The sequence below is a fragment of the Arachis hypogaea genome, chromosome 10, assembly GCF_003086295.3.
Source record: "Arachis hypogaea cultivar Tifrunner chromosome 10, arahy.Tifrunner.gnm2.J5K5, whole genome shotgun sequence".
Classification (NCBI taxonomy): domain Eukaryota; kingdom Viridiplantae; phylum Streptophyta; class Magnoliopsida; order Fabales; family Fabaceae; genus Arachis; species Arachis hypogaea.
The window spans coordinates 12,709,712-12,734,368 of NC_092045.1; the positions used below are offsets into that span (position 1 = coordinate 12,709,712).

The 24,657-nt window shown below is 39.1% G+C and overlaps 1 protein-coding gene and 1 non-coding gene across 2 annotated transcripts; one reads left to right on the forward strand and one right to left on the reverse strand.

The window, feature by feature from the left end:
• The first annotated feature begins 2,939 nt into the window (after positions 1 to 2,939).
• Positions 2,940 to 3,344, forward strand: LOC140175587 (uncharacterized mitochondrial protein AtMg00810-like). The gene is made up of 2 exons (XM_072204103.1): positions 2,940 to 3,099; positions 3,232 to 3,344. Exons 1-2 carry the CDS (start codon positions 2,940 to 2,942, stop codon positions 3,342 to 3,344), a joined length of 273 nt encoding a protein of 90 aa, XP_072060204.1.
• A 13,398-nt stretch (positions 3,345 to 16,742) lies between these two features.
• On the reverse strand, positions 16,743 to 16,850 carry LOC112719314 (small nucleolar RNA R71). The gene has a single exon (XR_003161619.1). It is a non-coding gene; the product is annotated as a small nucleolar RNA R71 (small nucleolar RNA).
• Between the last annotated feature and the right edge of the window lie 7,807 nt (positions 16,851 to 24,657).

Genomic DNA, 24,657 nt, shown 5'->3' on the forward strand with positions numbered 1-24,657 from the left:
AGAATATCAAGGCTTCATTGGCACTGTCATGGCAAAAATGGGCAAGTTTACAGTAGTTGAAACAGAATCATACCTGGTAACATATGAAGACATGCTAAATCGATTCAAGAAACCTTCACAACCAATTCCTTTAGCCAATTTATTTCAATCTTCTATCCATTCGGATCAGAATTTTCAAAGAAACTACAATCCTTCTAGAGGCAGAGGAAGAGGAGGAAGATTCATGAGAGGTGGTAGATTTACCAACTCAAGTCGCTTGTTTTGTCAAATCTGTAATCACCCCGGACATGCTGCTTGGAGTTGTTATTACAGATTTGACCAGCAATTTCAGTCACCTAATGCAACGTTTTCAGCTCAATCATATCACCCTCCAGCTCCTCCACCATCCTTTTATCAACCTAGGGCATTCTTGGCAACACCACCACCACCATCATCATCATCATCACAAAATACAGCTTGGTATCCTGATTCTGGAGCCAGTCACCATTGGACAGCTAAACCTAATAAGCTTCTTCAAGCTGCTGAGAATCAGATTGGGTCAGATCAGTTGTATATAGGTAATGGGCAAGGTAACAAGATTTCTAACTCTAGTTCTTCTACTCTTTATGATTCAAATATTGCTCTTTCTTTCAAATTAACTAATCTATTACTTGTGCCTCAAATAACCCAAAATCTCTTGAGCGTTTCTAAATTTGCAGCTGATAACTCGGTCTTTTTTTGAGTTTTGGCCTCACCATTGCTTTGTTCGTGATTAGGCTACCAGGAATCATCTACTTCAAGGGATAGCTAAGAATGGAATTTATGTGTTTCCCAATCTGTTTGTACCAAAAACTCTTTCTCCAACCCCAAATTGTGTAAAGCAACAAACTGCATTAACTGCTACTTCAATTCTCAATAATTCTGTAGATACATGGCATAAAAGACTTGTTCATTCCTTTATGAAAACTGTCTCACATGTCCTGAATAAAAATCAAATTTTACATTCAAAATGCTCTACTCGTGAATTCTATTCTATGGCTAAGTTACATCAATTACCTTTTCCAAATTCTCAATCTGTGTATGTGCATCCCTTAGAACTTGTCTACATAGATATTTGGGGACCAGTTCCTATAGTTTCTAAGAATGGTTTTAGATATTATATTAGTTTTGTAGATGCTTATAGTAGATACACTTCTCTTTCTCTTCTGGTTAATAAATCTGAAGCCTTAGCAGCTTTTAAGCAATATATAACTACTTTGGAAAGACAAACTGGACATCAGCTCAAAGCTATACAAAGTGATCATGATCTTGAATTTTTGTCTAATTCCTTCAAGACTTATTTGACTGAGCAGGGAATTATTCATAGACTTTCATGTCCTTATACACATCAACAACAAGGGACAGTGGCAAGAAAACATCGACATCTTACAGAAGTTGGTCTATCACTTCTTGCCACAGCTGCTCTTCCATTACAGTTCTGGGATTATGCATTCCAAACTGCTGCTTATCTCATTAATCGACTTCCCACTCCTGTTCTCAATTAATTATCTCCCTTGGAGAAACTCTTTCATCAGCAACCAGATTACACTTTTCTCAAAGTATTTGGCTGTGCTTGCTATCCTCTCTTGAGGCCTTACAACAAACATAAATTTGATTACAAATCTCATTTATGTTTATTCTTAGGCTATGATTTTAGTCACAAAGGCTATAAGTGTCTTTCTCCATCAGGTAAACTATATATATTAAGAAATGTTGTTTTTGATGAAACATGATTTTCATACTCTTCCCATTTTACTTCACAACATTCTTCTATTTCAGGCTCCTCACCTCTCTTACCTACACCACAAGTTATTCCTGAACCACCAATTTCTCCCTCCATCTCCTCCCCTCCCTCTTCAAATCTGCCTCACTCAGCTTCACATCTTACATCAGTAAATCGTGACCTTCAATCTCCCACAATGCCTACTGGCCCAATTCCAACTTCAGATATGAAAATAGTGTTACCTCTTCAACCACCCATTATCTCTTCTTCTTCATCACAAGTATCACCACCTTTTCCTCCACCACCATCCAACATTCACCCAATGAAAACCAGATCTAAATTTGGAATCTCTAAACCTCGAGTCTTTTCTACTATCACTTCCTCATTGCATAGTGATTCAAATTTTCTACATCATATACTAAAAATAGCTTCAGAAGCATTAAAACATGCTCATTGAAAACAGGCAATACAAACTGAGTATTCTGCACTTTTAAAATGCCAAACATGGGATCTAATCTTCCCACCACCTAGTGTTGTCATTATAGGCAGCAAATGGGTCTTTGCATTGAAAAAGAACCCTCAAGGCCAAGTCATTAGATATAAAGTTAGACTTGTGACCAAGGGGTTTCATCAAAGAGAGGGTGTGGACTTTGAGCAAACCTTTAGTCCTGTGATTAAATCTCAAACTATCCGAATTGTGCTCTCAATTGTCTTGTCCCGAGGCTGGCAATTGAGACAATTTAATTTTGACAATGCATTTTTCAATGGTGATTTACATGAAACAGTTTATATGCAACAACCTCTAGAATTTTGTGACACTAACCATTCTCTTGTTTGTAGATTACGGAAAGCTATTTATGGACTCAAACAAGCTCCTAGAGCTTGGTTTCTAACCTTATCTGTCACATTAAAGAAGTTTGGTTTTATTAGTACTCGTTCAGATCCTTCTTTATTCATAAGACATACTAATACATCTGTAACTCTATTATGTGCATATGTTGATGACATTCTATTAACTGGAGATAATCCCTCTGAAATACAATTATTAATTCAGTAGCTTCACTCTATTTTCTCTCTTAAAGACCTTGGTAAATTCAGTTTTTTTCTTGGCTTAGAAGCCAATTATGTGAATGATTCTCAAATTTTACTGCATCAAAAGAAATATATCACTGACTTACTTGATAGAACCAAAATGATTATGACTAATTCAGCCCCAACTCCTATGGTTGCTTTTTCAAAATTGTCAGCTAATGATTCCTCTCATTTTGAAGATCCAAAATTATTTCGTTCTATTGCAGGGGCCTTCCAATATCTCACACTTACAAGGCCATACCTCACATTTGCTGTTAGCAAGATTTGTCAGTATATGCACAATCCCACTGTCAATCATTGGAAAGCACTCAAAAGGATACTTAGATATATTAAAGGAAATATGGATCAGAGTCTCTTATTTACAGCCTGTATTGACTTTTGATTATTTGCTTTTTCAGATGCTGATTGGGGAGCAGATGCTGATGATAGAAAAAGTGTTAGTGGATATTGTGTCTACCTAGGAACAAACTTGATTGCATGGAAAAACAACAAGCAACGTGCCGTTAGCTGATCAAGCACAGAAGCTGAGTTTCGTGCAATTGCTGTAGCTCAATCTGAAGTCATTTGGACACAAAATTTGCTTCATGAGTTACATCTCTCTCTCACCACAGCTCCTACTCTCTACTGTGACAACCAAAGTGCTTTCCTTCTTGCTGTAAAATCACATCAAATCTAAGCATTTCGAGCTAGATCTTCACTTTGTGAGGGACCAAGTTACACATAAGAAACTATTTGTCACTAATATTCCTTCCTCAGATCAGGTAGCTGACATATTTACCAAGCCACTATCAATGCCTCTCTTTTCCAAATTTTGTGGCAAACTTCGTGTTTGTTCATCCCCTACACTCAGTTTGAGGGGGGCTGTCAAGGATCAAGATCAAGAAGCTACAGATCTTGGTTAACTATGTGTAGTTGAGTCAATAACTGAAATTCTGTTACAAGATTCAGTTACACAATATGTATTTATAAATAACAATGCCCTGTACATAAAGAAGTGAGTTTAATACATGATAGTTCATTCTGATTTTCTCTCAATTCACTTCTTCTCTGTTCTTCTCTCTGCATTCTATGATTTCATTTTCTGCATCATCAACTTTACTACTCTTATGAGAAACTTTACATTTAGGATAAAATAAATTTTATAATACTTATATAAAATTTTAAAGTTAAAAAATAAAAGAGTTTATTTATTATATTTATGTTTATTATGAATTTTTTATTTTAAAATTATTTTATTTTAAAATATTATATAAAATTTTAAAGAATTTGAAAAAATAAATTATTGTTCGTTATAAACATGTTTATTATAATTTTTTAAGTATACCAAACACAATTGTGGTGATTATACTTATTAAAAGTCATTTTTAATTTGATTTTATCAAACGTAAATATTGCAGCTTTTAAAAAGCTGTCTTTTAAAAGACAGCTTTCATAAGAAACTTTCAAAAAGCAAAAGTTTTACCAAACCAAGCCATAGACACTCCATGCTTCATAGGTTGCTGATGAGCGGATAATTAATACGCTTTTTGACATTGTTTTTAGATAGTTTTTAGTAAGTTCAAGCTACTTTTAGGGATGTTTTCATTAGTTTTTATGTTAAATTCACATTTCTGGACTTTACTATGAGTTTGTGTGTTTTTCTGTGATTTCAGGTAAATTCTGGCTGAAATTGAGGGACTTGAGCAAAACTCTGAAAAAGGCTGACAAAAGGACTGCTGATGCTGTTGGAATCTGACCTCCCTGCACTCGAAACGGATTTTCTGGAGCTACAGAACTCCAAATGGCGCGCTCTCAACGGCGTTGGAAAGTAGACATCCAGAGCTTTCCAGCAATATATAATAGTCCATACTTTATTCTGAGATTGACGATGTAACTTGGCGTTGAACGCCAAGTACAAGCTGCTGTCTAGAGTTAAACGCCAGAAAAACGTCATGATCCGGAGTTGAACGCCCAAAACACGTCATAACTCGGAGTTCAACTTCAAGAGAAGCCTCAGCTCGTGGATTGATCAAGCTCAGCCCAAGCATACACCAAGTGGGCCCCGGAAGTGGATTTATGCATCAATTACTTACTCATGTAAACCCTAGGAGCTAGTTTATTATAAATAGAACATTTATCTATTGTATTAGAAAATCTTTGATCACTTTAGGTCTTTGATCATTCGGTCTTGTGACCACATGGGGGCTGGCCATTCGGCCATGCCTGAACCCTTTGCTTGTGTATTTTCAACGGTGGAGTTTCTGCACACCATAGATTAAGGGTGTGGAGCTCTGCTGTACCTCAAGTATTAATGCAATTCTATTCTCTTTTATTCAAATCTCTCTTATTCTTATTCCAAGATATTCATTCGTACCCAAGACCATGATGAATGTGATGATAAGTAACCCTCATTATCATTCTCACTTATGAACGCACGTGATTGACAACCACTTCCGTTCTACATGCAACAGAGCTTGAATGTGTATCTCTTGGATTCCCCAACAGAATCTTCATGGTATAAGCTAGATAGATGGCAGCATTTATGAGGATCCGAAAAGTCTTACCTTGTCTGTGGTATTCCGAGTAGGATCCTGGGAATCCGGAAAGTCTAACCTTGTCTGTGGTATTCCGAGTAGGATTCCGGTAATGAATGACTGTGACGTACTTCAAACTTGCAAGTGCTGGGCGTTAGTGACAGACGCAAAAGAATCAAGGGATTCTATTCCAGTAGGAGCGGGAACCAACCAGTGATTAGCCGTGCTGTGACAGAGCGCGTGAGCATAGTTTTCACTGCGAGGATGGGATGTAGCCATCAACCATGGGTGATGCCTCCAGACGATTAGCCATGCGAGTGACAGCCGCAGAGGATCATTTTCCCGAGAGGATTGAAAGTAGCCACCGCTGATGGTGAACCCCTATACACAGCTTGCCATGGAAAGGAGTAAGAAGGATTGAGTTGAAGAAGTGGGAAAGCAGGAGTTCTTGAGCCATGCAGTATCTCCATTCGCTTATCTGAAATTCCCACCAATGAGTCTGCATAAGTATTCTATCCCTTTTTATTTTCTGTTTATTATTTATTTTAGAAAATCCATAATTTTATCTGCCTAACTGAGACTTACAAGGTGACCATAGCTTGCTTCATACCAACAATCTCTGTGGGATCGACCCTTACTCACGTAAGGTTTATTACTTGGACGACCCAGTACACTTGCTGGTTAGTTGAACGGAGTTGTGAATTCAACTGGTGCCACAATAATGATTTCATACAAGTACAAAAGAATATGGATCACAATTTCGTCCACCAAGTTTTTGGCGCCGTTGCCGGGGATTGTTCGAGTATGGACAACTGACGGTTCATCTTGTTGCTCAGATTAGGTAATTTTCTTTTCAAAAACTTTTTCAAAAATTTTTCTTTTCTTTTTCGTTTTTCCAAAAAAATTTTTCGAAAAATTAAAATAAAAATACAAAAAAATTAGAAAATCATAAAAATAAAAAATATTTTGTGTTTCTTGTTTGAGTCTTGTGTTAATTTTTAAGTTTGGTGTCAATTGCATGCTTTAAAATTTTTTCTTGCATTTTTTTTCGAAAATCTCATGCATTCATCGTGTTCTTCATGATCTTCAAGTTGTTCTTGACAAGTCTTCTTGTTTGATCTTGATGATTTCTTGTTTTATGTCTTTTGTTGTTTTTCATGTGCATTTTTGCATTCATATTTTCCATGCATTAAAGATTTCTAAGTTTGGTGTCTTGCATGTTTTCTTTGCATCAAAAATTTTTCAAAATTATATTCTTGATGTTCATCATGATCTTCAAAGTGTTCTTGGTGTTCATCTTGACATTCATAGCATTCTTGCATGCATTCATTGTTTTGATCTAAAAATTTCATGCATTGAATATTTTTGTTGTTTTTCTCTCTCATAATTAAAAATTCAAAAATAAAAAAAATATCTTTTCCTTATTTCCCTCCAAATTTTCAAAATTTTGGGTTGACTTGGTCAAAAATTTTTAAAAATTAGTTGTTTCTTACAAGTCAAGTCAAAATTTCAATTTTAAAAATCTTATCTTTTCAAAATCTTTTTCAAAAATCATATCTTTTTCATTTTTTTTTATTTTCGAAAATTTTAAAAAAGTATTTTTCAAAAATCCTTTTCTTAGCTTTTATGTCTAAATTTTCGAAAATTAGCTAACAATTAATGTGATTGGTTCAAAAATTTGAAGTTTGTTACTTTCTTGTTAAGAAAGGTTCAATCTTCAAATTCTAGAATCTTATCTTGTAGTTTCTTGTTAGTTAAGTCATTTTAAAAATTAAATCTTTTTCAAAATATCTTTTTCTTAAAACTTTTATTTTATCTTTTATCTTATCTTTTTCAAAAATTTTATCTTTTTCAAAATTTGATTTCAAAATATCTTATCTAACTTCTTATCTTTTTATCTTTTTCAAAATTTGATTTCAAATCTTTTTTCAATCAACTAACCAACTTTTTGTTTATTTCTTATCTTTTTCAAAATCACCTAACTACTTTTCCCTCTCTAATTTTCAAAAATACCTCTCTCTTTTTCAAAAATTCTTTTTAATTAACTAATTGTTTCAAGTTTTAATTTTAATTTTAATTCATCTTTAATTTTCGAAAATACTAACCCCTTTTTCAAAAATTATTTTCGAAATTTCTCTTCTCTTCTCTTATTCTATTTAATTAATTAATTACTAACACTTCTCTTCACCTCTCTTCATCTAAGAATCCGAACTTCTTATATCCCTTGTATTTGGATTCTTCTACCCCTTTCTTCTTCTACTAACACAAAGGAATCTCTATACTGTGACATAGAGGATTCCTCTTTCTTTTCTTGTTTTCTTCTCTTTCATATGAGCAGGAACAGGGAAAAAGGCACTCTTGTTGAAATTGATCCAGAACCTGAAAGGACTCTGAAGAGAAAATTAAGAGAAGCTAAATTACAACAATCCAGAAATAACCTTTCAGAAATTTTCGAACAAGAGAAGGAGATGGCAGCCGAAAATAATAATAATAATGCAAGGAGAATGCTTGGTGACTTCACAAAGCCAACGTCCAAGTTTGATGGAAGAAGCATCTCCATTCCTGCCATTGGAGCCAATAACTTTGAGCTGAAACCTCAGCTAGTTGCCTTAATGCAACAAAACTGCAAGTTTTATGGGCTTCCATCTGAAGATCCTTATCAGTTTTTAACTGAGTTCTTGCAGATCTGTGAGACTGTAAAGACGAATGGAGTTGATCCTGAAGTCTACAGACTCATGCTTTTCCCTTTTGCTGTAAGAGACAGAGCTAGAATATGATTGGATTCACAACCTAAGGATAGCCTGGACTCCTGGGATAAGCTGGTCACTACCTTCTTGGATAAATTCTTTCCTCCTCAAAAGCTGAGCAAGCTGAGAGTGGATGTTCAAACCTTCAAACAAAAAGATGGTGAATCCCTCTATGAAGCTTGGGAAAGATACAAGCAGCTGACCAAAAGATGTCCATCTGACATGTTTTCAGAATGGACCCTATTAGATATATTCTATTATGGTCTATCTGAATTTTCGAAAATGTCATTGGACCATTCTGCAGGTGGATCTATTCACCTGAAGAAAACGCCTGAAGAGGCTCAAGAACTCATTGACATGGTTGCAAACAACCAGTTCATGTATACCTCTGAGAGGAATTCCGTGAATAATGGGATACCTCAGAAGAAAGAAGTTCTTGAAATTGATGCTCTGAATGCCATATTAGCTCAGAACAAAATGTTGACTCAACAGGTCAACATAATCTCTCAAAATCTGAATGGATTGCAACATGCATCCAACAGTACTAGAGAGGTAGCTTCTGAAGAAGCTTATGATCCTGAGAACCCTGCCATGGCAGAGGTTAATTACATGGGTGAACCTTATGGAAACACCTATAACCCATCATGGAGAAATCATCCAAATTTCTCCTGGAAGGATCAACAAAAGCCTCAACAAGGCTTTAACAATGGTGGACGCAATAGGCTAGGCAATAGCAAGCCATATCCATCATCTTCTCAGCAACAGACAGAGAATTCTGAACAAAACACTTCTAATCTAACCAATATAGTCTCTGATCTATCAAAGGCCACTTTTAGTTTCATGAATGAAACAAGATCCTCCATCAGAAATCTGGAGGCACAAGTGGGCCAGCTGAGTAAGAAGGTCATTGAAACTCCTCCCAGTATTCTCCCAAGTAATACAGAAGAGAATCCAAAAGGAGAGTGCAAGGCCATTGATGTGATCAATGTGGCCGAATGCACTAGGGAGGAGGAGGACGAAAATCCTAGTGAAGAAGACCTCCTGGGATGTCCTGCAAGCAAGAAGGAGTTTCCTATTAAGGATCCAGAGGAATCTAAGGCTCATATAGAGACCATAGAGATTCCATTAAATCTCCTTCTGCCATTCATGAGCTCTGAAGACTATTCTTCCTCTGAAGAGGATAAAGATGTGACTGGAGAGCAAGTTGCTCAATATTTAGGAGCTATCATGAAGCTGAATGCCAAGTTGTTTGGTAATGAGACTTGGGAAAGTGAACCTCCCTTGCTCATTAGTGAACTAGACACTTGGATTCAGAGAACTCTGCCTCAAAAGAAACAAGATCCTGGCAAGTTCTTAATACCTTGTACCGTTGGCACCATGAGCTTTGAAAAAGCTCTATGTGATCTAGGGTCAGGGGTAAATCTTATGCCACTCTCTGTAATGGAGAAGCTAGAGATCGTTGAGGTACAACCTGCCTTGTTCTCATTACAATTGGCAGATAAGTCATTGAGGCAAGCTTATGGAATAGTAGAGGACGTGTTAGTAAAGGTTGAAGGCCTTTATATCCCTGCTGATTTCATAATCTTAGACACTAGGAAGGAAGAGGATGATTGCATCATCCTTGGAAGACCTTTCCTAGCCACAGCAGAAGCTGTGATAGATGTCAACAGAGGTGAATTAGTCCTTCAATTGAATGGGGACTACCTTGTGTTTAAGGCACATGGCCATCCCTCTGTGACAAAAGAGAGTAAGCAGGAAGAGCTTCTCTCAGTTCAGAGTCAAGAAGAGCCCACACAGTCAAACTCTAAGTTTGGTGTTGTGAGGCCACAACCAAACTCTAAGTTTGGTGTTCAAACCCCATATCCAAACTCTAAGTTTGATGTTGGGACTATACACTAACATTGACCTGATCATCTTGTGGCTCCATGAGAGCCACTGTCAAGCTATTGACATTAAAGAAGCGCTTGTTGGGAGGCAACCCAATTTTAATTATCTAATTTTTATTTTATTGTTATTTTGTGTTTTATTAGGTACATGATCATGAGGAGTCACGAAAAAAATAAAAAAAATTAAAAATAGAGTCAAAAACAGAAGAAAAAAATTTTCACCCTGGAGGTCGCGCAGACTGGCGTTCAACGCCAGTAAGATGCATCTGGCTGGTGTTCAACGCCAGAACAGAGCACCATTCTGGCGCTGAACGCCAGAAACAAGCAACATCCTGGCGCTGAACGCCAGGAATGTGCCTAGAGGAGACAAACTGGCGCTGAACGCCAGTAACAAGCATGAAACTGGCGTTCAACGCCAGAAACATGCATTACATGGGCGTTGAACGCCCAGAACGTGCACCAATGGGCGTTTAAACGCCAGAATGATGCACGAAGGCATTTTACATGCCTATATGGTGAAGGAATGGTATTTCTTTTCACCTCAGGATCTGTGGACCCCACAGGATCACCTCAGGATCTGTGGACCCCACAGGATCCCCACCTACCATATTCCCACCTTACCTTTTAATCCTAATCACACTCTCCTAATCCTATTTCACTCTTCCCCATATCACACTTCCCAAAAACCTTCACCAATCACCTCAATTCCTCTTCCCAATTACCCCATTCACCATTCACATCAACCCACTCTTCCCCATAAACCCCACCTACCTTCATAAAATTCAAATTCAATTTCCCACCCATTCCCACCCAAAATGGCCGAACACCCACCCTCCCTCTCCCTATAAATACCCTTCCATTCTACTTCATTTTCACACAACACACCCCCTTCTTCTCCCACATAGCCGAACCTACCTCTCTCCCTCTCTACCATTCTTTCTTCTTCTTCTTCTTCTTCTCTTCTTTTCTTTCTTGCTCGAGGGCGAGCAAAATTTTAAGTTTTGTGTGGTAAAAGCATAAGCTTTTTGTTTTTCCATTACCATCAATGACACCTAAGGCCGGAGCATCCTCTAAAAAAGGGAAAGGGAAGACAAAAGCTTCCACCTCCGAGTCATGGGAGATGGAAAGATTCATCTCCAAGAGCCATCAAGACCACTTCTATGATGTTGTGGCAAAGAAGAAAGTGATCCCCGAGGTCCCTTTCAAGCTCAAAAAGAATGAGTATCCGGAAATCCGACATGAAATCCAAAGAAGAGGTTGGGAAGTCCTAACCAACCCCATGCAACAAGTCGGAATATTGATGGTTCAAGAGTTCTATGCCAATGCAGGGATCACTGGGAACCATGATCAAAGTATGAACCCGAATCCAAAGAACTATCTCACAATGGTTCGGGGGAAATACTTAGATTTTAGTCCGGAAAATGTGAGGTTGGCGTTTCACTTGCCCATGATGCAAGGAGATGAACGCCCCTACACTAGAAGGGTCAACTTTAATCAAAGGTTGGACCAAGTCCTAATGGACATATGTGTGGAAGGAGCTCAGTGGAGAATAGATTCCAAAGGCAAGCCAGTTCAACTAAGAAGACTGGATCTCAAGCCTGTGGCTAGAGGATGGTTGGAGTTCATTCAACGCTCCATCATTCCTACTAGCAACCGATCTGAAGTTACTGTGGATCGGGCCATCATGATCCATAGCATCATGATTGGAGAGGAAGTAGAAGTTCATGAGGTCATCTCCAATGAACTCTACAAAATAGCCGATAAGTCCTCCACCATGGCAAGGCTAGCTTTTCCTCACCTTATTTGCCATCTGTGTTACTCAGCTGGAGTCATCATAGAAGGAGATACCCCCATTGAAGAGGATAAGCCCATCACCAAGAATAGGATGGAGCAAGCAAGAGAAACCATGCACGGTTCTCAAGAAGTGCATGAGGAAGCTCATCATCAACAAATTCCTGAGATGCCTCAAGGGATGCACTTTCCTCCCAACAACTATTGGGAGCAACTCAACACCTCCTTAGAAGATTTGAGCCACAATGTGGAACAATTAAGGGTGGAACATCATGAGCACTCCATCATTCTCCAAGAAATAAGAGAAGATCAAAGAGCAATGAGGGAGGAGCAACAAAGGCAAGGAAGAGACATAGAAGAGCTTAAGGACATTGTTGGTCCTTCAAGAAGAAGACGCCACTAAAAGGTGGATTCATTCCTTGTTCTTTATTTCTTTCTGTTTTCGGTTTTTAATATTGTGTTTATCTATGTTTTGTGTCTCTACTTCATGATCATTAGTATGTAACCATGCCTTAAAGCTATGAATAAAATCCATTAACCCTTCACCTCTCTTAAATGAAAAATGTTTTAATCCAAAAGAACAAGAAGTACATGAATTTCGAATTTATCCTTGAATTTAATTTAATTATATTGATGTGGTGACAATACTTTTTGTTTTCTGAATGAATGATTGAACAGTGCATATGTCTTTTGATCTTGTTGTTTATGAGTGTTAAAATTGTTGGCTCTTGAAAGAATGATGAACAAGGAGAAATGTTATTGATGATCTGAAAAATCATGAAATTGATTCTTGAAGCAAGAAAAAGCAGTAAAAAGCAAAAGCTTGTGCGAAAAAAAAATGGCGAAAAAAAAATATATAGAAAGAAAAAGAAGGAGCAGTAGAAAAAGCCAATAGCCCTTAAAACCAAAAGGCAAGGGTAAAAAAAAGGATCCAAGGCTTTGAGCATCAATGGATAGGAGGGCCCAAGGAAATAAAATCCAGGCCTAAGCGGCTAAATCAAGCTGTCCCTAACCATGTGCTTGTGTCATGAAGGTTGATGAGCGGATAATTTGTACGCTTTTTGGCATTATTTTTAGTATGTTTTTAGTATGATCTAGTTAGTTTTTAGTATATTTTCATTAGTTTTTAGTTAAAATTCACTTTTCTGGACTTTACTATGAGTTTGTGTGTTTTTCTGTGATTTCAGGTATTTTCTGGCTGAAATTGAGGGACCTGAGCAAAAATCTGATTCAGAGACTAAAAAGGACTGCAGATGCTGTTGGATTCTGACCTCCCTGCACTCGAAGTGGATTTTCTGGAGCTACAGAAGCCCAATTAATGCGCTCTCAACGGCGTTGGAAAGTAGACATCCTGGGCTTTCCAGCAATATATGATAGTCCATACTTTGCCCAAGATTTGATGGCCCAAACCGGCGTTCAAAGTCACCTTCAAGATTTCCAGCGTTAAACGCCGGAACTGGCACCCAAATGGGAGTTAAACGCCCAAACTGGCACTAAAGCTGGCGTTTAACTCCAAGAAGAGTCTCTACACGAAAATGCTTCATTGCTCAGCCCAAGCACACACCAAGTGGACCCGGAAATGGATTTTTATGTCATTTACTCATCTTTGTAAACCTTAGGCTACTAGTTCTCTATAAGTAGGACCTTTTACTATTGTATTGGTAGACTTTGGTAGCTATATTCATTTTTATGCTATCTTAGATCATTGGGAGGCTGGCCATTCGGCCATGCCTAGACCTTGTTCTTATGTATTTTCAACGGTGGAGTTTCTACACACCATAGATTAAGGTGTGGAGCTCTGCTGTACCTCGAGTATTAATGCAATTACTATTGTTCTTCCATTCAATTCCGCTTGTTCTTGTTCTAAGATATCACTTGTTCTTCAACTTGATGAATGTGATGATCCGTGACACTCATCATCATTCTCACCTATGAACGTGTGACTGACAACCACCTCCGTTCTACCTTAGATTGGGTGAATATCTCTTGGATTCCTGATTGCACGATGCATGGTTGATCGCCTGACAACCGAGTGCTCGTCTGACAAACGAGCCAACCATTCCGTGAGATCAGAGTCTTCGTGGTATAGGCTAGAACTGATGGCGGCATTCAAGAGAATCCGGAAGGTCTAACCTTGTCTGTGGTATTCTGAGTAGGATTCAATGATTGAATGACTGTGACGTGCTTCAAACTCCTAGCAGGCGGGGCGTTAGTGACAGACGCAAAAGAATCGATGGATTCTATTCCGGCCTGACTGAGAACCGACAGATGATTATCCATGCTGTGACAGAGCATAGGCAACGTAATCACTGAGAGGATGGGAGGTAGCCATTGACAACGGTGAAACCCTACATAAGCTTGCCATGAAAAGGAGTTAGAAGGATTGGATGAAGACAGTAGGAAAGCAGAGAGACGGAAGGGAAGGCATCTTCATGCGCTTATCTGAAGTTCCTACCAATGAATTACATAAGTACCTCTATCTTTATCTTTTATGTTTATTTCGTTCATCACCATATCCATTTGAGTTTGCCTGACTAAGATTTACAAGATGACCATAGCTTGCTTCATACTAACAATCTCCGTGGGATCGACCCTTACTCGCGTAAGGTTTATTACTTGGACGACCCAGTGCACTTGCTGGTTAGTTGTGCGAAGTTGTGTAATGCCATGGTAGTGAACACCAAGTTCTTGGGGTTCATGACCGGGGATTATGAGATTTGTGAAAAGTATTGTTCACAATTTCGCGCTACCAAGTTTTTGGCGTCGTTGCCGGGGATTGTTCAAGTTTTGAGCAAGCTTTTGGTAACATCAGTGCCAAGGATTGTTCAGTTTGGACAACTGACGGTTCATCTTGTTGCTTAGATTAGGTATTTATTTTTTTTCGAAATTCTTGAAGATGAATTCTAGAGTTTCATGATGATTTGTTGAAGTCTGGCTGGCTGAGAAGCCATGTCTAATCTCATTGGACCGAGGTTTCAACTTATCATCACAAAAGCTTGTTGATTTTTATCAATCTTGCTTTTGGAGCAGTGATCTGCTAAGGCTTGGCTGGCCATTGGCCATGTCTAGTGTTTTGGACCGAAGCTTTCCTTGAAAGCTTGGCTGGCTGTGAAGCCATGTCTAATTCCTGGACCGGAGTCTTAGACTAGCATTGCACTGATTCCTGGAATTCTCATCAAGAATTTTGATATCTTTTTCCACTTAATTTTCGAAAAAACACAAAAAAATTTACAAAATCATAAAATCCAAAAAATTTTCTTGTTTGAGTCCAGTGTCTCATCTTAAGTTTGGTGTCAATTGCATGCATTCATTCATGTGTCTTAAGGATCTTCAAATAATTCTTGATGATTTCTTACTTTGATCTTTGAATTCTCTTGACTTGAGTGTTTTGTGTGTCTCATATGCATTCTCATTAGTGTCAGCAGTATACAAATTGCTAAGTTTGGTGTCTTGCATGCATTGTTATTTGATTCTTGTTGCATTTTGATTTTTCCTTATGATTAAAAAATCCAAAAATATTTTTAATTTGTGTCTTCTCAAGTCAATAATACAGAGAATTGAAGATTCAGAGCATTCTGCAGAGGAATTACACAGAAAAAGCTGGGCGTTCAAAACGCCCAGTAAAGAAGGACAGACTGGCGTTTAAACGCCAGCCAGGGTACCTGGTTGGGCGTTTAACGCCCAAAAAGGTATAGTTTTGGGCGTTAAACGCCAGAATGTGCACCATTCTGGGCGTTTAACGCCAGGATGGCACAAGGGGGAAGATTCTGTTTTCAAATCAATTTTTTTCAGGTTTTCAAAGTTTTTCAAAATCAAATCTTTTTCAAATCATATCTTTTCAATCATGTGTTTTCAAAATCAATTTCTTTCCATTTTCAAAGATACTTACTATCAATTAATGATTTGATTCAACATTTCAAGTATGTTGCCTTTTCTGTTGAGAGAGGTTTAATGTTTGAATCATATCTTTTCTTGTTAGTCAAGTTTTTAATTTTCAAAATCAAATCTTTTTAAAATGTTTTTCAAATCACATCTTCTCAATCACATTTTTTTAAAACCAATCATATTTTCTTAATCACATCTTTTTCAAAATAGTTTTCAATCAAATCTTTTGGATTTCTAATTTCAAAATCTTTTTTCAAAAAATCACTTGATTTCTTTTCTACTTTCATTTTCGAAAATTAAGTAATGTTTTTCAAAAATATTTTCAAAATTTTACACTTAATTTTCGAAAATCACTTCCCTTCTTCTCACATCCTTCTATTTATGGACTAACACTATTCCTTAATGCAAAATTCAAACTCCATCTTCTTTGATAAGTTCGAATTTTCTACTTCTGTCTTCTACCTTTCTCTTCCTCTGACACTTCAAGGAATCTCTATACTGTGACATAGAGGATTCCACATTTTCTTGTTCTCTTCTCTTTCTTATGAGCAGGAGCAAGGACAAAAGCATTCTTGTTGAAGCTGACCCTGAACCTGAAAGGACTTTGAAGAGAAAGCTAAGAGAAGCTAAAGCACAACTCTCTTTAGAGGACCTGACCGAATTCTTCAAAGAAGAAGAACATATGGCAGCTGAAAACAACAACAATGCCAACAATGCAAGGAAGGTGCTGGGTGACTTTGCTGCACCTACTCCCGACTTCTATGGGAGAAGCATCTCTATCCCTGCCATTAGAGCAAACAACTTTGAGCTTAAGCCTCAATTAGTTTCTCTAATGCAACAGAATTGCAAATTCCATGGACTTCCATTGGAAGATCCTCATCAGTTTTTAGCTGAGTTCCTGCAAATTTGTGACACTGTTAAGACCAATGGGGTTGACCCTGAGGTCTACAGACTTATGCTATTCCCTTTTGCTGTAAGAGACAGAGTTAGAACATGGTTGGACTCTCAACCTAAAGAAAGCCTGGACTCTTGGGAAAAGCTAGTCAATGCCTTCTTGGCAAAGTTCTTTCCACCTCAAAAATTGAGTAAGCTTAGAGTGGAAGTCCAAACCTTCAGACAGAAGGAAGGAGAATCCCTCTATGAAGCTTGGGAAAGGTACAAACAATTAATCAGAAAGTGTCCTTCTGATATGCTTTCTGAATGGAGCATCATAGGTATTTTCTATGATGGTCTCTCTGAACTGTCCAAGATGTCTTTGGATAGCTCTTTTGGAGGATCTCTTCATCTGAAGAAGACGCCTACTGAAGCTCAAGAACTGATTGAAATGGTTGCAAATAACCAATTCATGTACACTTCTGAAAGAAATCCTGTGAACAATGGGACTAGTCAGAAGAAAGGAGTTCTTGAGATTGACACTCTGAATGCCATATTGGCTCAGAACAAAATATTGACTCAACAAGTCAATATGATTTCTCAAAGTCTGTCTGGAATGCAAAATGCACCAAGCAGTACTAAGGAGGCTTCATCTGAGGAAGAAGCTTATGATCCTGAGAACCCTTCAATGGAAGAGGTGAATTACATGGGAGAACCCTATGGAAACACCTATAATCCTTCATGGAGAAATCATCCAAATTTCTCATGGAAGGATCAACAGAAACCTCAACAAGGTTTCAATAATAATAATGGTGGAAGAAACAGGTTTAGCAATAGCAAGCCTTTTCCATCATCTTCTCAGCAACAGACAGAGAGTTCTAAGCATAATACCTCTGACTTAGCAACCATGGTCTCTGATCTAATCAAAACCACTCAAAGTTTCATGACTGAAACAAGGTCTTCCATCAGAAATTTGGAAGGACAAGTGGGTCAGCTGAGCAAGAAAATTACTGAACTCCCTCCTAGTACTCTTCCAAGCAATACAGAAGAAAATCCAAAAGGAGAGTGCAAGGCCATCAACATGGCCGAATTTTGGGAAGGAGAAGAGGCAGTGAACGCCACTGAGGAAGGCCTCACTGGACGTCCACTGACCTCCAATGAGTTCCCTAATGAGGAACCATGGGAATCTGAGGCTCAAACTGAGACCATAGAGATTCCATTGGACTTACTTCTGCCATTCATAAGCTCTGATGAGTATTCTTCCTCTGAAGAGGATGAGTATGTCACTGAAGAGCAAGTTGCTAAATACCTTGGAGCAATCATGAAGCTGAATGACAAGTTATTTGGAAATGAGACTTGGGAGGATGAACCCCCTTTGCTCACCAAAGAACTGGATAACTTGTCTAGGCAGAAACTGCCTCAAAAGAGACAGGATCCTGGGAAGTTTTCAATACCTTGTACCATAGGCACCATGACCTTCAAGAAGGCCTTGTGTGACTTAGGGTCAAGTGTAAACCTCATGCCTCTCTCTGTAATGGAGAAGTTAGGGATCTTTGAGGTGCAAGCTGCAAAAATCTCACTAGAGATGGCAGACAATTCAAGAAAACAAGCCCATGGACTTGTAGAGGATGTTCTGGTAAAGGTTGAAGACCATTACATCCCTACTGATTTCATAGTCCTAGAGACTGGGAAGTGCATGGATGAATCCATCATCCTTGGCAGACCCTTCCTAGCCACAGCAAAGGCTGTGATTGATGTTGATAGAGGAGAGTTGATCATTCAAGTGAATGAAGAATCCTTGATGTTTAAGGCCCAAGGATACCCCTCTGTCATCATGGAGAGGAAGCATGAAGAGCTTCTCTCAAAGCAGAGCCAAACAGAGCCCCCACAGTCAAACTCTAAGTTTGGTGTTGGGAGGCCACAACCAAACTCTAAGTTTGGTGTTGAACCCCCACATTCAAACTCTAAGTTTGGTGTTGGGAGGTTCCAACATGGCTCTGAGCATTTCTGAGGCTCCATGAGAGTCCTCTGTCAAGCTAATGACATTAAAGAAGCGCTTGTTGGGAGGCAACCCAATGTTTTATAATTAACTATTTTCTTTTGTTATTTTATGTCTTTTGTAGGTTGATGATCATAAGAAGTCACAAAATTAATGAAAAAAGCAAAAACAGAATGAAAAACAGGAAGAAAAACAGCACACCCTGGAGGACGCACCTACTGGCGTTTAAACGCCAGTGAGGTTAGCTGTTGGGCGTTTAACGCCCAGTCTGGCACCATTCTGGGCGTTTAACGCCAGAAAGGGGCACCAGACTGGCGTTAAACGCCAGAAAGGGGCAAGAAGCTGGCGTTAAACGCCAGAAATGGGCACCTGCCCGGCGTTTAACGCCAGAAATGGCCAAAAACGTGATTTTGTTTGCCATTTGGTGCAGGGATGACTTTTCCTTGACACCTCAGGATCTGTGGACCCCACAGGATCCCCACCTACCCTACCACTCTCTCTCTTCTTCACCCATTCACCAATCACCTCAACACCTCTTCCCCAAAAACCCCTCACCTATCAAATCCCATCTTTCTCTTCACCACTCACATCCATCCTTCATAAAACCCCACCTACCTCACCATTCAAATTCAAACCACTTTCCCACCCAAACTCACCCTCAAATGGCCGAACCCTCCCATCCCCCTCTCCTATATAAACCCTCCTTCACTCCTTCATTTTCACACATCCTAAACACCATTTCTCTCCCCTGTGGCCGAACACAAAGCCATTCCCTTTCTCCTCCTTTCTTCTTCTTCTACTATCTTCTTTCTTCTTTTGCTCGAGGACGAGCAAACATTTTAAGTTTGGTGTGGTAAAAGCATTGCTTTTTGTTTTTCCATAACCATTTATGGCATCCAAGGCCGGAGAAACCTCTAGAAAGAGGAAAGGGAAGGCAAAAGCTTCCACCTCCGAGTCATGGGAGATGGAAAGATTCATCTCAAGGGTGCATCAAGACCACTTCTATGAAGTTGTGGCCTTGAAGAAGGTGATCCCCGAGGTCCCTTTTTCACTCAAAAAGAGTGAATATCCGGAGATCCGACATGAGATCCGAAGAAGAGGTTGGGAAGTCCTCACCAACCCCATTCAACAAGTCGGAATCTTGATGGTTCAAGAGTTCTATGCCAATGCATGGATCACCAAGAACCATGACCAAAGTGTGAACCCGGATCCAAAGAATTATCTTACTATGGTTCGGGGGAAATACTTGGACTTTAGTCCGGAAAGTGTGAGGTTGGCGTTCAACTTGCCCATGATGCAAGGAGATGAACATCCTTACACTAGAAGGGTCAACTTTGATCAAAGGTTGGACCAAGTCCTCACAATCATATGTGAAGAGGGCGCCCAATGGAAGAGAGATTCAAGAGGGAAGCCGGTTCAATTAAGAAGGCATGACCTCAAGCCCGTGGCTAGAGGATGGTTGGAGTTCATCCAACGCTCAATCATTCCCACTAGCAACCGGTCTGAAGTTACCATAGACCGGGCTATCATGATTCATAGCATCATGATTGGAGAAGAAATAGAAGTTCACGAGGTTATAGCCCAAGAACTCTATAAGGTGGCGGACAAGTCCTCTACCTTGGCAAGGTTCGCCTTCCCTCATCTCATTTGTCACCTCTGTTATTCAGTTGGAGTTGACATAGAGGGAGACACCCCTATTGATGAGGACAAGCCCATCACTAAGAAGAGGATGGAGCACACAAGAGACCCCACTCATCATGAGATCCCTGAGATGCCTCAAGGGATGCACTTTCCTCCACAAAACTATTGGGAGCAACTAAACACCTCCCTAGGAGAATTGAGTTCCAACATGGGACAACTAAGGGTGGAGCATCAAGAACACTCCATCATCCTCCATGAAATTAGAGAAGATCAAAGAATCATGAGAGAGGAGCAACAAAGACAAGAAAGAGACATTGAGGAGCTCAAGCACTCCATAGGATCTTCAAGAGGAAGAAAGAGCCGCCATCACTAAGGTGGACCCGTTCTTTAATCTCCTTGTTCTTTATTCTTCTGTTTTTGAATTTTAGTGCTTATGTTTATCTATGTTTGTGTCTTGTGATCATTAGTGTCTTAGTGTCTATGCCTTAAAGTTATGAATGTCCTATGAATCCATCACCTTTCTTGAATAAAAACGTGCTTAAATTAAAAAGGAAGAATTGCATGAATTTTGAATTTTATAACAGTTTAATTATTTTGATGTGGTGGCAATATTTTTGTTTTCTGAATGTATGCTTAAACAGTGCATATGTATCTTGAATTTGTGGTTCATGAATGTTGGCTCTTGAAAGAATGATGAAAAAGGAGACATGTTACTGAGGATCTGAAAAATCATAAAAATGATTCTTGAAGCAAGAAAAAGCAATGAAAAAAAATCGAAAAAAAAGAGAAAAAGAAAAGAAAACGAAAAAAAAGAGAGAAAAGAAAGAAATAAAGTTGTGATCCAAGGCAATAAGAGTGTGCTTAAGAACCCTGGACACCTCTAATTGGGGACTCTAGCAAAGCTGAGTCACAATCTGAAAAGGTTCACCCAATTATGTGTCTGTGGCATGTATGTATCCGGTGGTAATACTGGAAGACAGAGTGCTTTGGGCCACGGCCAAGACTCAAAAAGTAGCTATGTTCAAGAATCATCATACTTTACTAGGAGAATCATTAACACTATCTGGATTCTAAGTTCCTAAAGAAGCCAATCATTCTGAATTTCAAAGGATAGAGTGAGATGCCAAAACTATTCAGAAGCAAAAAGCTAAAAGCCCCGCTCATCTAATTAATACTGATCTTCACAGATGTTTTTGGAATTCATTGCATATTCTCTTCTTTTTATCTTATTTGATTTTCAGTTGCTTGAGGACAAGCAACAATTTAAGTTTGGTGTTGTGATGAGCGGATAATTTGTACGCTTTTTGGCATTGTTTTTAGTATGTTTTTAGTATGATCTAGTTAGTTTTTAGTATATTTTCATTAGTTTTTAGTTAAAATTCACTTTTCTGGACTTTACTATGAGTTTGTGTGTTTTTCTGTGATTTCAGGTATTTTCTGGCTGAAATTGAGGGACCTGAGCAAAAATCTGATTCAGAGACTAAAAAGGACTGCAGATGCTGTTGGATTCTGACCTCCCTGCACTCGAAGTGGATTTTCTGGAGCTACAGAAGCCCAATTGGCGCGCTCTTAACGGTGTTGGAAAGTAGACATCCTGGGCTTTCCAGCAATATATGATAGTTCATACTTTGCCCAAGATTTGATGGCCCAAACCGGCGTTCAAAGTCACCTTCAAGATTTCCAGCGTTAAACGCCGGAACTGGCACCCAAATGGGAGTTAAACGCCCAAACTGGCACTAAAGCTGGCGTTTAACTCCAAGAAGAGTCTCTACACGAAAATGCTTCATTGCTCAGCCCAAGCACACACCAAGTGGGCCCGGAAATGGATTTTTATGTCATTTACTCATCTTTGTAAACCTTAGGCTACTAGTTCTCTATAAGTAGGACCTTTTACTATTGTATTGGTAGACTTTGGTAGCTATATTCATTTTTATGCTATCTTAGATCATTGGGAGGCTGGCCATTCGGCCATGCCTAGACCTTGTTCTTATGTATTTTCAACGGTGGAGTTTCTACACACCATAGATTAAGGTGTGGAGCTCTGCTGTACCTCGAGTATTAATGCAATTACTATTGTTCTTCCATTCAATTCCGCTTGTTCTTGTTCTAAGATATCACTTGTTCTTCAACTTGATGAATGTGATGATCCGTGACACTCATCATCATTCTCACCTATGAACGTGTGACTGACAACCACCTCCGTTCTACCTTAGATTGGGTGAATATCTCTTGGATTCCTGATTGCACGATGCATGGTTGATCGCCTGACAACCGAGTGCTCGTCTGACAAACGAGCCAACCATTCCGTGAGATCAGAGTCTTCGTGGTATAGGCTAGAACTGATGGCGGCATTCAAGAGAATCCGGAAGGTCTAACCTTGTCTGTGGTATTCTGAGTAGGATTCAATGATTGAATGACTGTGACGTGCTTCAAACTCCTAGCAGGCGGGGCGTTAGTGACAGACGCAAAAGAATCGATGGATTCTATTCCGGCCTGACCGAGAACCGACAGATGATTATCCATGCTGTGACAGAGCATAGGCAACGTAATCACTGAGAGGATGGAAGGTAGCCATTGACAACGGTGAAACCCTACATAAGCTTGCCATGGAAAGGAGTAAGAAGGATTGGATGAAGACAGTAGGAAAGCAGAGAGACGGAAGGGAAGGCATCTTCATGCGCTTATCTGAAGTTCCTACCAATGAATTACATAAGTACCTCTATCTTTATCTTTTATGTTTATTTCGTTCATCACCATATCCATTTGAGTTTGCCTGACTAAGATTTACAAGATGACCATAGCTTGCTTCATACTAACAATCTCCGTGGGATCGACCCTTACTCGCGTAAGGTTTATTACTTGGACGACCCAGTGCACTTGCTGGTTAGTTGTGTGAAGTTGTGTAATGCCATGGTAGTGAACACCAAGTTCTTGGGGTTCATGACCGGGGATTATGAGAGTTGTGAAAAGTATTGTTCACAATTTCGCGCTACCAAAGGTCCAAGTGAAAAGCTTGAGACTGAGTGGTTAAAGTCGTGATCCAAAGCAAAAGAGTGTGCTTAAGAGCTCTGGACACCACTAACTGGGGACTCTAGCAAAGCTAAGTCACAATCTGAAAAGGTTCACCCAGTTATGTGTCTGTGGCATTTATGTATCCAGTGGTAATACTGGAAAACAAAATGCTTAGGGCCACGGCCAAGACTCATAAGTAGCTGTGTTCAAGAATCAACATGCTTAACTAGGAAAGTCAATAACACTATCCAAAATTCTAAGTTCCCAGAGACGCCAATCACTCTAAACTTCAAAGGAAAAAGTGAGATGCCAAAACTGTTCAGAAGCAAAAAGCTACAAGTCCCGCTCATCTAATTATAATTAATATTCATTGATATTCTGGAATTTATAGTATATTCTCTTCTTTTATCCTATTTGATTTTCAGTTTCTTGGGGACAAGCAACAATTTAAGTTTGGTGTTGTGATGAGCGGATAATTTATACGCTTTTTGGCATTGTTTTTAGATAGTTTTTAGTAAGTTCAAGCTACTTTTAGGGATGTTTTCATTAGTTTTTATGTTAAATTCACATTTCTGGACTTTACTATGAGTTTGTGTGTTTTTCTGTGATTTCAGGTAAATTCTGGCTGAAATTGAGGGACTTGAGCAAAACTCTGAAAAAGGCTGACAAAAGGACTGCTGATGCTGTTAGAATCTGACCTCCCTGCACTCGAAACGGATTTTTTGGAGCTACAGAACTCCAAATGGCTCGCTCTCAATGGCGTTGGAAAGTAGACATCCAGAGCTTTCCAGCAATATATAATAGTCCATACTTTATTCGGAGATTGACGACGTAACTTTGCGTTGAACGCCAAGTACAAGCTGCTGTCTGGAGTTAAACGCCAGAAAAACGTCATGATCCGGAGTTGAACGCCCAAAACACATCATAACTCGGAGTTCAACTCCAAGAGAAGCCTCAGCTCGTGGATTGATCAAGCTCAGCCCAAGCATACACCAAGTGGGCTCCGGAAGTGGATTTATGCATCAATTACTTACTCATGTAAACCCTAGGAGCTAGTTTATTATAAATAGAACATTTAACTATTGTATTAGAAAATCTTTGATCACTTTAGGTCTTTGATCATTCGGTCTTGTGACCACATGGGGGCTGGCCATTCGGCCATGCCTGAACCCTTTGCTTGTGTATTTTCAACGGTGGAGTTTCTGCACACCATAGATTAAGGGTGTGGAGCTCTGCTGTACCTCAAGTATTAATGCAATTCTATTCTCTTTTATTCAAATCTCTCTTATTCTTATTCCAAGATATTCATTCGTACCCAAGAACATGATGAATGTGATGATAAGTAACCCTCATTATCATTCTCACTTATGAACGCACGTGATTGACAACCACTTCCGTTCTACATGCAACAGAGCTTGAATGTGTATCTCTTGGATTCCCCAACAGAATCTTCGTGGTATAAGCTAGATAGATGGCG

Excerpts from the sequence above, each read along its gene's own strand:
- LOC140175587 (XM_072204103.1), top strand. The coding sequence starts at position 2,940 with ATGACTAATTCAGCCCCAACTCCTATGGTTGCTTTTTCAAAATTGTCA. Across the intron at positions 3,100-3,231 it reads ATTTGCTGTTAGCAAGATTT|ATGCTGATTGGGGAGCAGAT; the intron begins GTCAGTATATGC and ends TTGCTTTTTCAG.